At 50.6% G+C, this 13958-nt stretch overlaps 7 protein-coding genes across 7 annotated transcripts; 3 read left to right on the top strand and 4 right to left on the bottom strand.

Moving 5' to 3' along the window:
* Window positions 1-162: 162 nt before the first annotated feature.
* Window positions 163-867, bottom strand: N7482_005060 (methyltransferase family protein; the record flags this gene model as incomplete). Its single annotated transcript, XM_056687185.1, has 1 exon — window positions 163-867. One exon carries the CDS (start codon window positions 865-867, stop codon window positions 163-165), a length of 705 nt encoding a protein of 234 aa, XP_056542740.1.
* Window positions 868-2962: 2095 nt separating this feature from the next.
* Window positions 2963-3808, bottom strand: N7482_005059 (uncharacterized protein; the record flags this gene model as incomplete). The annotated part of the gene is made up of 1 exon (XM_056687184.1): window positions 2963-3808. The coding sequence occupies one exon, from the start codon at window positions 3806-3808 to the stop codon at window positions 2963-2965; it is 846 nt and encodes a 281-aa protein (XP_056542739.1).
* A 1100-nt stretch (window positions 3809-4908) lies between these two features.
* Window positions 4909-5502, bottom strand: N7482_005058 (uncharacterized protein; the record flags this gene model as incomplete). Its single annotated transcript, XM_056687183.1, has 3 exons — window positions 4909-5240; window positions 5300-5413; window positions 5463-5502. 3 exons carry the CDS (start codon window positions 5500-5502, stop codon window positions 4909-4911), a joined length of 486 nt encoding a protein of 161 aa, XP_056542738.1.
* Window positions 5503-6603: 1101 nt separating this feature from the next.
* N7482_005057 (uncharacterized protein) lies at window positions 6604-7462 on the top strand (the record flags this gene model as incomplete). Its single annotated transcript, XM_056687182.1, has 4 exons — window positions 6604-6889; window positions 6950-7021; window positions 7078-7230; window positions 7296-7462. 4 exons carry the CDS (start codon window positions 6604-6606, stop codon window positions 7460-7462), a joined length of 678 nt encoding a protein of 225 aa, XP_056542737.1.
* Window positions 7463-8628: 1166 nt separating this feature from the next.
* N7482_005056 (uncharacterized protein) lies at window positions 8629-9837 on the bottom strand (the record flags this gene model as incomplete). Its single annotated transcript, XM_056687181.1, has 3 exons — window positions 8629-9094; window positions 9168-9445; window positions 9511-9837. 3 exons carry the CDS (start codon window positions 9835-9837, stop codon window positions 8629-8631), a joined length of 1071 nt encoding a protein of 356 aa, XP_056542736.1.
* A 993-nt stretch (window positions 9838-10830) lies between these two features.
* On the top strand, window positions 10831-12127 carry N7482_005055 (uncharacterized protein; the record flags this gene model as incomplete). Its single annotated transcript, XM_056687180.1, has 4 exons — window positions 10831-10936; window positions 10977-11171; window positions 11413-11533; window positions 11578-12127. The coding sequence occupies 4 exons, from the start codon at window positions 10831-10833 to the stop codon at window positions 12125-12127; spliced, it is 972 nt and encodes a 323-aa protein (XP_056542735.1).
* A 55-nt stretch (window positions 12128-12182) lies between these two features.
* On the top strand, window positions 12183-12496 carry N7482_005054 (uncharacterized protein; the record flags this gene model as incomplete). Its single annotated transcript, XM_056687179.1, has 2 exons — window positions 12183-12360; window positions 12444-12496. 2 exons carry the CDS (start codon window positions 12183-12185, stop codon window positions 12494-12496), a joined length of 231 nt encoding a protein of 76 aa, XP_056542734.1.
* Between the last annotated feature and the right edge of the window lie 1462 nt (window positions 12497-13958).

Genomic DNA, 13958 nt, shown 5'->3' with positions numbered 1-13958 from the left:
ATGACAGACGTTGAATCTCAGATTCTCCCTGATTGGGGAAACAGAAGACGGGAAAGCATCAGACTGGCCATCTAATCACGAGCCAATGCACCATTGGGGTTCAAAACAGTGTTGTGTTCAATAATTAGGATAGAAGAAAAAAGCTGTAGACATATAGGTCCATTACAAAATTGCAGGAATGAACCGTTTCGTCGACCGATGCCATTGCTCCCACTCCTTCCCAAACTTCTGTCTCAGCATCTCCTCCTCATCCTTCACCCGCATGAACAGCACAAACAGCGCAACCACAATGTGGCCCGCAAGCACGCCCGGACCCCACCCCGACCACCGAGCCAGCGTGGTCTCTGAAATCCAGCACGCAGGAACCGCATCCCAGCGGAGAAACAGCGACGCAGAGCCAAGCCCAATCAACGCCAGCCCCGTGTAGCTCGGGTGTTGCATCCAGCTGTAGATACCCGACGTGACAAGCTGATCAGGCGCCGCGAGGTGAAAGGTGAAGTTGCGACTGAGTCTCCCGTATGCTGAGAGGCGGATGAAGGCACCGAGGCAAATCAGCAGAATGCCCGCGACCGCGAACACGCTCCATGAGAACAAATCGGGATTGAGATTCTGCGGGCGCGGGCACATCTGGGTTATCCGTTCGGGTGCGTAGACTGGCAGCGCGGTAAGGAGGGCATGGTATGTAATGGCTGTGACGGCGATGCGACGGACAATAGTGGCCCCCGAGCCTGCGATGAAGCTGATTCGGTCTGTTTGGTGTCTGCCTTTGCGGTCTGGAGATGGGTTCGGTGGTGTCGCGCAGAGAGCGCAAAGGTAGCCGGCCCCCATCATGGCGGCGGCGAGAGCTGTGGTGCTTGCTTGGGTCATTATGGTAAGTCTAAGACAAATGAAGGTTCTGGAGAGGAGACTCCGGCTGCTTTTAAGCTACGCGGATGAACGGGCCTGTGGCAATGGCTGTCAAGTCGGGGCCGAGCGCTCCCGTGGCTCCTGTTGGAAACTTGGAACGCGACCGGTGGGGTTCTAATCTGGGGGCTGCCTTTCTCCCGAGGCAGGAATGCCCGTGATCAGCCATCCGTGAATGTGGCTAGGTACCACGCCACATTCGGAGGAACATGCTTAACTTAATCCATGGTGAAACGCTTCGGTAGGGTATTGACAAAAATTTGAAATATTGGGATCCCTAAGCAGTCGAGAAGCATCTTGTGTCAATGTTGTGTAACACAAGCTAAAAGAATCATCTAGACACGATTATATATATGAGCTTTCTTTTTACGGAAGCTTCCAAATCGAAGCGACCCGGCTAGAATAGGATACCACGTTTAACTCAAGCTCAACTTAAGGCCGCTAAGCGTGAGCTCTCTATATATCAAGACTCACTTTCACTTTGAAGTATCGGTACACGTTAATATCTCCCGCCTTTTGTTTGATAGAAGCCCTAGACAACAAATAGACGATCGTCGTAATACGAGCTAGCTCGAAAAAGCTATGGATATATAAGGTCGCTAGCGCCTCATGAAGGAGTGCCACATGCTAGTTTTAGTTCCGGTAGTAGTTGGGGAAATAGTGTTCAACCACGACAAAGGAACGGCGCTTTTACTCGATTAGACGACGATGATATTGACTATAGACTTCGCGCGCAAGATCACGAAAATCTTATCACAGCCGCTCGTAATAAGCTTGGACCGTCGCAAAATCAATGGTAGGTCGTCGACGTTTATGTGATAGACCAGCAAGGTATGTGGGATGAGGACTGAACGCACGGATCAGCACATGACTACGTTATTAAAAGCGGACACTCTCATCTCAAGTACTCCATTGGCTATGTTCGTACTAGTCCGTATAATAACAACCGCGTTTCGCCAAAAATCCTGCCAACGAACAATATCACGTAGCCGTCCAATCTCTACATATCTTTCAGAATACACAGGTCCCGGACTGAAACTTGGGCAGTGGTCTGTTTGATGACTTCCGAGGAGATATCTTCTATTGGCATAACCAAACTGGGCGAAACAAGAGAGACTCCACATCAACTATAACGAGCTGAAGTCGATCAATAATGTGACCGAGCCGCTCATAACTCTGCATTGCACCATTAGCGAAGTCCGAATACCATTCTTCCATTCCCTCTGTGCTAGACCAAGCGATAACAGTGTTGAATCGTACAACATCAGTACCACTTTTCTTCGTCGGGCTGTTGTCCCAGCCGCCACCATACGAGAAACAAGCCTTCGGGGGGGAACATATAGTCCCTTGGGGAGTCATGGAGCTGTCTTAGAGTCAGCAACAAGATATATATTGCATGCGATCGGGGCCTTGGTTAGATTTGGGATGTTTTCATACTCTATGATATCAGCATATGCAGACTCGAATAGGAGTTTGTCTGCGTCGCTAGGTCGGACATAGAATGACACTAGCTCAATGAACTGAAACCTAGCAACGCTCCATGGACCATAACTCCCCTCCTCCGAGCTTGCCATAGAATAGCAGTCGGTGAGCCCGATGCTCTGCACATTATTCCATAACTGAGGTAGCTGGCGGGCTCGATTTTCGGAATTAGCGAATGCTATTGATCATTAGTGTCGGCAGTCTGCCCTGGTGGGAATTATAGTAGGAACTCTGAAGAAGGCCTACAGATAAAATACGCCCACTGATCATCAGTTTTCAGAAAATGTCCACACCATTGGGAATGATGCTGAGGTGTTGTCCGGGCGCCACAAATTTTCTCTAACTCCAAAACCTCTAGGATAGGGGATTGTTCTTTTTTTATTGGGCGGAAAAGGAACACCTCGTGAACCGTCGGAAGTTCCCGATGCGAGTTACAGGGGATCAAATACTGATTCAGATTACCCATAGCGGAATAGATGCCTTGTGGACAAGGGAAAAGACGCTTGCCGGCCCTTTGATCTCGCACTGAGTCGCGGCAAGTCCTATCCGAGCTTTTCCAAAACCCATTATCTTTCCGTCAGAGACGAGGGGGATGAATCTTGAGTAGTCTCGACATAGAGTTGCAGGAGATAGGCTGCGAGGGCGAGGCTAAATCAGGCATCGGTTGCGCTACCGTCTCGCAGCGTAAGGGGGTTGTCAATATGCATGGGCCTGTGACAAACTGCGATAGAAGTGAGACGCCTTCTTGGAGCGATGGAGAGAGGGTACTGGCAGACAGCGGACTATCCTTGCAGAATATGAGTGCTAAAAACACGCTCGGCTGCTGGTCTGCCAGTGCCTTCTCTTCTCGCGAATCGTAATTACGGGGTCCGTCGCGTTCTAGCCATCCACCAGAGACTATCCACCGAGGATCGTTTGCTTCCTGAGCGTTGGCCGTAAACTGGGCCCATATCGTAGTGAAGTTCGTCGTGGATTCGGCGGCCGCGACCTGAAAGGGGACCATCTCAACAATGTCACCCGACGTAACGCCATCCGGCAGTGAGAGGGGTAAAGCTCGGTTCAAGCACCCGGGAGTCGAAAAAGCAGTCATCAACCGGAATCCGATCGAAGATTGAAACTTCTTCCATGCGGAGACATCTTTCCATTGCAGAAGAGCAATGAGCGTCTCTGGCTCATTTTTGACGGAAGCCCAATAAAAGGCCGTGCAATCCGGAATGGAACGAATATAATCGATGGAGGTAGTCCAGAGACGGGCAGCCGTCTGATTCCCATGGTGGACGTTGGTGCCCGGTCGGAGACTCATTTTGCACACGCTGAGGATTGGGTGAGAGGGCGGTTCAGCCTCGGATAGGGTCTTGCTCCAGGACTCTCCAAAAACAAATGGAACTAACGGAGACTGCAGCAATGTTAGTGAGATGGGCATAGAGCAGAAGACTAAGAGGATAGAACCGACGTGAGATTGTTCCGGCATTGATTCGTTTTATCAAGAACCTCAAATTGAAATTCGCTTGATGATCTGTGCGCATTCCGAACGACAGGCAATAACTCGAGGGTAACAGCCGACTATAGTCGAGTTCCTCGAGATGAGCCATTTAAACTTGTGTCAAGACAGAATAGGGTCAAATCCTAGGTAAAATAACCACTAGACCAAAAATGCACTATAGGCAATATTCTTAGTCTATACCGTCATTTATTGCTTTGACAGCTTGTTTGGACGCCGCTAACGTACTGTACATACCTGCCATGTGTATTATGTACACTAGGGAGCACTGGTGCTTAGCTTAGTATCTGTGCGTAATTCAGGGGCGTTGGTGAACTCCAGCACTCACTCGACCAATACTGCGCTTGTCCTGCCCAGGAACATAATGGAGGGAGCTCCGAAATATTTGCATCTTGACGGACCTATGGGGAGGAAACCAGGATTGCTATTGGGGAATGATAAGGATGGCCTGAAGCCCATGGACCCTGTGAAATTCGCAGCGATATATATTGAATAAACTAGAAGAGGGCAGTAAAGTAACAATGGGATCCATCTTTATTCCTAGGTTGGTCCATACATAAGGTATTGCTGCTCTTTGGGCATCTCAGCCCCTTATACTCGCTCCAGACAACCCCTTAATGCACGACTGTGAGTTACACAACTAAGCAGGATGCACTCAAGTGGCTGAGCGGTACTGGTGCTCCAGTTGTCTTATCGGCGTACATGGATATCCAAGAGTCAGTTGATGTTCAAAAAGAAAGAAAGAAAGGGGAAGAAGTCTCACTAGCTGCAAAGAGCGAGAAGGAGTCTGGCACGCAACGATTATCAGTAACGGTTATGTCCATGACAGATTTGGGTGAAACTCACCTGCGTTCACGAGGGCGGCCGTTTGGTTGTTGCTAGCTCCAAGGCCCGAAATACAAGCCCATCCGTAAGCAAATCCACTATTACACTTGGAATCGACTGGAGACAATCCGGCCTGGATAGTAACATCCAAAGTTCAGGCACAGAGAGGAAATGCCGCTGGCGTGGGATAAACACACCTAGACTGGGAGTTGTCTATTCAGGAAGGCTCTAGTGTGGGTCATCTCATGAAGCAATGCCACCGAGAACAACTGGCGTAGGGGTTCCACGTTTACAGTGGGGGGCTGTACTATGCTCTTATAGGCCGTAATGGTTGTGTCTGCATTGAAATCAGCGAGCCACTTAGGGAACAGATCCTGGCACATAGTAATGGGCACGGAAGCACCCAACCAACTGAATGCAAATCCATTGAGATTGGGGTTGTTTCCGCACCGGCCATCGACGGGAAGCGAGTCGATCTCGGTCATGGATGCGCCCGGTCGAGTTCTATCCCAGTACGAATATTCGTCGACTAGTTGATTGTCAATATTGACTTGCGCGGTCTTCCCATTGGACTTGAAGGAGTCTTACGCATATCCACGTCCCCATTGCCATCCGAAGCAACCAGCCAAGGGTCATCGCACCAGAACTGAGCGTTCATAGCACCCGGCGAGGAGAGGGTCTGCTTCAACGCGGAGGCAACCACTACGTCCATTTCAGTCAAGTCAGCGACACAACAGCCCAGCAAAGCTACACAGAGCCACTCGGTCGGGGTTCAAAACGATCTTATCCATAGATTGCTTGGAACGCCTGCCAGGTGGCTCTTAGTGAAAAGTGCTCTACAATATACAGATCGACAAATACTAAATATTAGGTCTCGTAACTCTACTCTGAAGCCTATTAATATGATCTTATAAATTTGAGGCCTTATATTAGGGATATGTTATAGATTGTTTAGGCTATAATATAGATTGGTAGACGTACGAAGTTAATTATTATGGAACGAGATGCTATTAAAACGACGAACCTAGCTGTATCTTGTAGCAAGATAACGCAAAGATTCATCACGCAAAAATCGCGTATGATTGGTTTGGACTACACGGGGTCTATACATTAGATTGGCCGCTATATTTGCCTAATCTTAACCTAATTGAGCTAGTCTAGAGGCTATCAAATTTAATGTTTTTAAGCTATATCTAGGTTTGGTCAATATAGGCCAACCCCAAAGCGATTGGGCGTATTTTACGCGTCATTTAGTCACTACATGGGATATATATTTTTATTGGTTGGAGGGGGAATGTAGCTAATATTACCCAATAACCGGGTGTTCCCAAACTTATCGTACAGATTGTACGTTCAGGGGCGTGGTAAAAATGTCTCACTCATAACAATCCTCAACTGATAAGGTTGCGGGATGGCACAATCTGAACACCTAGCAATGAACAGGGGTTAATTAATTCGGGTACTGCCTTGATGAAATTTGCCTTGTTACTCGTAGGGTCCACGTGCGACCAGCCAACCCCTGTTGATCCTGAAGCCACAAATGTCTCGGATCTGGAACACTAGCCTTGGCCGATATATTAGCCGTATGTTTTAAAGTGCTCCTCAGGGCACGGGGCGCGGCCCACCTACAGCATAGTGCCAAACCATACGGCAGCCTTCCCGGATCGGTCAATCCATCTGAACTCCTAGTGGTGGAAATGACAAGCAAACTCCCACCAAAAATTGGATCGAGGTTTGTGGATCCTTCCACTATAACATAGGGAGTTCCGTCCTCGAACGATATGAGGTTGCCTGTTGAGAGGGTATAAAGCACTTGATCGCCCCGCGTGGACGAGTGTGAACACTACACGGAACAAGTCAAGATCCAACAACAAACCATCAATCCATCCAATATGCCTTCCACCATGCAAGCGATCTCTGCCCTGGCCATGATGGCAATTCCCTCGGTGAACGCTGCGTTCGGGCCTTATTTCAGCACTGGCCCAGTGGCCTCCAACTCCTTCATTCGTGAATCCACTTCCACCCTGGTTCTTCCCCGGGTTCCTAGCGGCAATTCTGGAGATGCTTCCCTCTGGGTTGGAATGGGTACCTCAAAAGGTGACCTGATTCAGTCCATTGTTGACAACCAGGACTCGAGCTCCTGGAGCATTTTTGCCTACACTCTCCTCTCGGCCGATAGTAAGTGGATGAGGCTACGGTTTGCATTGCACTCCATTTTGCTCACTGACAAATTCATAGACGACAATGCGGTGGCTGTTTTCGGCGATATCTATTCTACTCCCATCCCCGGAGATAAGGTGACGATGCACTGTAAGCAATTATGGTATCTATAGGAGACGCAAATGAAAGCTCACACTCCGTCACAGACAAGTTCGATGACTCCACGGGCAACTACACTCAGAGAGTTTATGTCAACAATAAGTTTGTCTCCACTCTGTCCACCAGTGATGGACAGGCCCAGGGCTGGGGCAGCGCTGTTGAGTGTGCTGAAAATGACTGCGGCACCATACCTGCGCACAGTACGTTGACAGCTAAGACCTGTATGGAGTTGGTAGTCAAGCTAATTCATTTTCTACAATAACAGCCTGGATCAACACCACGATCATCATGGATACCGAGGACCCCAATTACATCAACACCATGGGCAAGAGCGAGGGCGTCACTGGAGAGATGTCGACCAGCGACAATGGCAAGACCTGGACTGTGAGCACCATCAGCATTCCGGAGTTCACATTTGGCAGCTCCTCCTGAACGGAGAAAGAATCGGGTCTCTTCGTACTATCACAGGGACTGGCTACCTTTCCATTCTGCACATCTGTTTCGATTCTCGTACATTTCTAGTGGATGGGCAGCCTGTATAATCCTTTGCCAAAATAGTAGCCAGACTGCATAAAAAAAACAGATGCTCATTTCAGTAGCCGAATAGGTAATTCGAAATAATTTAAGGTCCTCCCATGAGTCAGTTTCTGATATCTACGGGCCATTCTTTCCCAAATCCGTTTACCTCAGAAGAGTAGCGAAACGTATGAAGACGCCATGACCGTTACCCATACTTACTTTACAGTAGGTATGTTCCCTGGACGTCCATCCATGGGACGAGGGCGAAAGGTGCTGCAATATTGAAACTGAAACAGTTTTAGATGAACGCAATCCCAATGGATGCCTCGCCCGCAATCTATCGATGGATGAAAAATGGGGTCAATGCGGGTAAATCCTCGGGAAAACTCACGGCTTGGTAATTTTGTACATAGGGGCATCACTAATGATACCCACCCAGCCCCAGTCGAAGCCAGATATAGTACTGTCAGTACTCGGCCATATCCAATGCATGCCTTGGACTTATCAGGGATCAAATTGAGCTGAGATTTAGCAACGTCTGTACCTTAGCTGTCGTTACCCCGAACCGGATGAAGCGCCACCTATGTAAATTGCAAGGAGTTGATTTAGCCGGAACCGCATCCCTGGCTCACGGTAGGCTCACAGTATCTAGAGTTGCGTCGTGCAAGAATTTTGATTACTCAATGAGTTATTATACCATTTGTGGATCTGAGCAAAATGGGATCAACTCGGATTCCTTATCTTTAGTTGATATCCAATGGTTATCGTCGATTTGGTTTCAAGTTGCCATTCACATAGTGGCTGAGTCCATTTAGTTCTCGGTCTTTCGCTCATAATGGCAATTCTTTCATTTGCGGTAAATTTCCCAATCAAATAATTCAGATTTTTGGGAAAGGGGCGCGGTCACTGGAATAAATTGTCCAAAGCGCTCTGTCCAGGCCGCTATGATGCATTTGAGATACAAGTAGTTCTCGACCGCATGGGAATCCTGGCTGCTGGATGATTCTCCCTATTAAACAACGATAATGTGGGAAGTTATGGTTCCTTGCAAACGACATCTATATGCAGTCTAGTGTAACTCAAGCGATCACTAAGGCAAGCGCGCCGATGAAGCCAACTCCCGCCCAGGCGGAACAGTGATATGAAGTTGCGCCGCCGATCTTTGTGGCGCTGGCACCAGTCTCGGTAGCGGTAGTTCCTTGATCATGAGTGCCAGTGGCCGAGGCCATGTGGCTGGTTGGCGCAGCAGTGATACCGTGGAGAAGAGTGCCCTCGGTCCAGGTAAAAGTGGCTCCGCTGACGGGGCTGGTAAGAGCACTACCGGTGTTGAAGAGAGACTCAGTACCGTTCTTTGGGATGTTATTCGGCTTATAAAAGGTGTGCGTGTCCCCTGCGCTTTCGGCAGCGTATCCCAAGTCCCTGTCGCAGTCGTATGCTGCAAGGTATTCCTCACACTCATCCCAGTGGTTTGGTCCTAGAAACATGGAGTACCAATCGTCGGCTCCGATTAGGGATGGTTTGGTGTTCGGGCATGTACCCCAGATCCTAGAGGAGATGAATTAGCGAAACCATTTCTTCGAGAGATCCAGGTCTTTTAAGCGAACATGAGGGGTCATACGCAGAGACAATGGCGCTTTGCGCACAGCACATGCAGGCCTGCTCGTAAACTGTTATCTCGTCCGTCGTCGACAGTTGGTCAAGATTGGTCATGTTGTTGGTGCACTCCGTTAGCTGCGCCGAGATCAGCAACTCCTTTCGATCTGCTTTTGCGATGTTGCAAGAGCATCCACCGATCGCATCATCCGGAGGTGGCCAGTACGGAATCTGATCTGCGTCGAAGTTGATGCATAGCTTGATTACGTCCTCTGCTGTTTGCTGATATTCGCAAGAGTAGACCTGGTAGAAATGTAGCGGGTTAGACTAGTGCTCACGGGTTATCGTGAAATGCTTTGCGACACTACCTGATTCCAGCAACTGGAAGCAGCGCAATCAATCTGGTCGGTGGCCCGGACACATCCGCAAGCGTTAATACAGTCAATTCCTAGATTCGGACAGTGCGTCCCCATGCATGAAGTATCGCCGTCGCATGAATCGTAACAGCTTTTACTCCCACCCGAGCAATTGCTACTGATGCAATTCTCATAGCTGGTCTTTACCTTTTCGTAACACTTCTCGAACCCCTTGGAATCGACACAAAACGAAGTATTGTCAAAGTAGCCAGCCGTGTCGGCCACTGCGAGTGACGAGAAAGCCGCCAAAGACAACAGAAAACGCGATTTCAGAGCCATCGATTGGGAAGGACCATGAGTGAAATAAACTCACACCCCCGACGGGCTCTAAGGATACTAACCACACTTATGAGTCCGCCCATTGCAAAAATCCCCGTTCGGGTTTAGCCGAAGGGTCCTGATTGCACCGCTAGTGCTAGCAGTGGCCGAATAGGAGCGTGTGGCGCCTTGGCGCTGGGTGATCTCTTCTCATCCGGGGAAACCCCAAGATCGCACCTCGTCTAATGTTGCCAGGGGTGGACATGACAAGAAGTGCCAAGGTGAGGGAGGGGAGCGGAATAGCCCAGAGCTCCCGCTTTGCTCAAGAGAGGCTGCAACGTGCACCTATGTCTTGGTCCAAGCCAGGAGACACGAATCTCTTGGCGAAAGAGGCACGAGGGAGCCTCGACGCAGTTGAGTCCCATTGAGCTCCGAAGAAGTGACGGCGCGACTCCAGTTCCATCGTTGACTTGAAACTCGTTCCTGCTTCGCTTCTCTCTTAGAGACGACTGAGGAACTGAGAATTCCCAATTCCCACTACAAGCAGTGACATGCGCCCGCCTGGGTAAGGCTGAATTCGAACAGCCGTACCGGCCAGATAATGGGACCTGACAGTATCCCTGAGATCCAGCGATGGGGGTGATAGTCCTCCTTGCTCTTTCAGATGGCATGCGAAACGGAGCCAATGACTATATGATCATTTGTGTTTGCGGCTCAAAATAACCATGTGGTTAGTGCTGATCGATGGCGTGGGTTGTGCCGATCTGTGGCTGAACTAATTTCTCGTATTGTTTGCAGATATTGTGATGGAAGACGGTAACATGATCCTAAGAAATCTTCCTTCGATAAAAACACATTACAACTTATTCACGTTTTGATAGTGAGACATGACGATGCCTTTTGCGGAGATATCCTTCACTTTCGCCGGGCTGGTGCTTTCCCACTACATTTCACTTCTCTCGATAGGCTCAACCTGCCGCCTCTTCTCCTTTCCATCCCACTTCCAACTTGATCATGGATTTGAAAATGATTTTGTATCCCACTGATGGCCACAGACAGGAGGTCAATTCTCCCTCCGCCGCCGAACGCATTCAATTGAAATATCAACTGAGCGAGAGAGGTATCTCCAGCCCGATGGCTGTCTCGGTACCTAGACCTAGTCGTCGATGTCGTTCACATCGACCCGGCCGATATAAAGGGTCTCGGCATTACAGATATCTTCAAGCAGGAACACCACCGTGTCTTGAGTGTCGGTGCTGGATATGGCGTGCTACCCTTTGCAGGTCGTCTGATTCAAACTGGTTTCTGGACGGCCGCCGACATCACAATGGTTGATGAAGCCGGTGGGTTTGGAGGTACGTGGCACTGGAAACGGTATCCTGGCCTGATCTGTGACATTGATCACTACATCTAAATGCCGCGCTTGGAAGAGATCAAGTACGTGCCTAGTCGTACGTCTCTGGCCATGAGCTGAAAGCGCATGCGGACCATATCGCCGATACTTTCTATCTGACCAACCGGCTCTCTTCACCACTCCTGTTAAGCGCATCGCTTGGTAAGACGCGGAGGTCTGCTGGATTATTTAACTCTTGCCAGGCTTTGGTCTGCCTGTCACCCTACAGGCAGACTTCGTGATTCTGGCGACTGGCTTATTGAATACTCCCAAGATCCTGGTCAATGAGTTTCCCCTTCCCGACCAAGATCTGGCGGACGACGGGTGAACTAAGATGCCATCAGCGTTCGCAGCGACGGACCTGGCAGCCTCCACCCTGAGTACCTGTTGCAGATGCGTGGGCTCGACTTTCCGCGCCATGAGGCCATCTGCCAGCGGATCGCGTCAATAGTCCAGAACCCCATCACCGCTGAAGCCTTGAAGCCATGGTACCCAGAATGGTGCAAGCGCCCATGCCTCAACGACAGCTTCCTTCAGGCCTTCAACCCAGCCATATATGACACTACTCAATACCAACCGGCGAGGAATCCCCGATATCGCGAACAAAACCATCATCGTTGGGGGGAAATATTACGAGGTCGACGTCCTTATCCTGTGCACCGAATACCGTTTTGGCACCGGGCTCGGCAGCAAGCTCTTCGTGACCGGCCGCCGTGGTCTGCCCTTGCTGGAGAAACGGAGGGCGGTGGAATTTCCACAACGCTGCGCGACTTCCCAACCCTTTTCTTCCCTAGTCCATTTCAGGTAGGTGCGACCGGAAACCATGTTTATACCCTCGATGAGCTTGCGACCCATATCGCCTACATTATCGCCGAGTCATTCAGGGTGGCCGCAACTACTGGGACGGCAGATGCGTAAGCCGGTTCTCTGTGGAGCCAACCACCGACACAGAGGATGACTCGACCAGGTCGTGATGCGCGCCCAGGGAGTTGCTGCCTGGCGAATTGCACACCCCGATTATTTCAATCGGGAAGGCATGAAGCTGAAGGCGAAGGAGCAAAAGATTGCTGCCCGCGCTGCCGTCTGGGGAGAGGGAGTGAGCAGCTTTGTCAAGGTCATCAATGACTGGCGCCAGGAGGGCTCTCTAAAGGGTCTGGAGACTAATCCTCGTTCGGTATATGGGCTATTTCCAGATCCGGGATTTGCTTTTTCGACTTTCAACACATTCTCGGAGACACGGAGGATGGCCCTTGGAATGCCATGGAAGCTACCATCTCCGGTTCGTAGTACGTACTCTAGCCTTGGCCTTCGCGGTACTGACTCGGCGCGGGCCAACGGGGAGTCATCGGCTTCCTGGCCCTGCATCGGTAGCTCTTCTCCCTATCCTAATAACTACTCTCAATTCAACCCAGTATCGTTAGAAAGCAATTGACAGGCTCAGCCCATCGGCGGTAGGCAATCTCGGACACCGCACAAATCTCTCCTCCACAAACCCCGTACTCATCCACAGTCCCCGGATACTACCCCGGGCCCATCGGCCAACCAGGGAACCAACGCCCAGTCGGGTTCTAGCCCGTCCATGAGATGGCCGACCCCGACCCCCGCGGGGAAGTCAAGATGTCAATGCTAACGCAAAGCTCTCACCGGGATGTCTGAGGGTCTTTCTGCCGGTGCTGTCAAACACGGGGGGATGGCATGCCGATGGGTCCATAGATCGGGGCATGGCGAGCGGGAACGGTTGTACGGCGTATGCACTCCATGGCCACGTAGGCGCGTGGCTCGGGCCCACGGGTCCACTAGGTGAAATAGGTGAAATTGGCAGAGTTTTTTTTATATTTTTATTTTACTTTTTTCATGCTAATTCATTTTGGCAAATGCCCCACATGGCACGGGTAGCGCGTCGGTGGATTTTGCCCTGAGCTCTTTTCTGGTGCGCCTGGCTTTGGCCCATGGCTTTGCGCGATGCTACAGTGCCTTTGGGGTGGTACTCTGGAGTGATAGAGTAAGCAAGTGAGAAAACACAGGAAAGGGAGCAAGAAGCGAATGCGATCCTGATCCTGTACAGACGAAGGAAAATTAGGTGCCCGATGTCTCGCTATGGTCTACATCTTAGGAGGGACTGTGTGAGGGTCATCGGGTTTCTGGGGTGCCGTGTAAATTCTTTTCCCTGAACGTAGTAACCCACTCCATCCACCGTTCGCACCTTCGCATCTCGGCATTCTCCCCTCGGATCGACCACTGCTTATTTGCGACTCGCAGCTGCCAAGCTGAAAATCTTACGATCTGACCGGGGGATGCAGCTCTCCTCTGTTGGCGACCAACACCATCCCCAGCTGTACCAATCGCCCTCTGCCCCCACTCGACTGTTCCCGCAACGCCCACTGCCAAGTCACAGCCGCGGCCTCGCCTCCGTTCCAAGCCCTACTCCCGATATTAGCCCGATGAGGAGGCAAGCCCCCAAACCTTGAGCGTCGTCTTGCCCTCCTGAATCATCAGGACGGAGTAGTCCTTGTCGGAATGGGGTCCTCTTTGCGGGGCAGTCTGCCAGTGGACCCCACGTGATGCGCCACTTCTCTCGTGCGAGGGGACCTCCTCGAAACGTGAACTTCCCCACAATGAAAAAGAAACGCCGGCGGTTTCTACGCTCGGCCTGACTGGCTGGTCTGTTCGGAGGCGCGTGAAAGGTTCCCTTGAAGAACACCCTCCTAGGGAAACCCGCACGGGGCGCACTCTCCAGATTGGGATGCGG

Source organism: Penicillium canariense, assembly GCF_028826845.1.
Source record: "Penicillium canariense strain IBT 26290 chromosome Unknown utg000003l_segment0_segment0, whole genome shotgun sequence".
In the NCBI taxonomy this organism is placed as follows: domain Eukaryota; kingdom Fungi; phylum Ascomycota; class Eurotiomycetes; order Eurotiales; family Aspergillaceae; genus Penicillium; species Penicillium canariense.
This window is presented reverse-complemented; position numbering and strand designations above follow the sequence as displayed.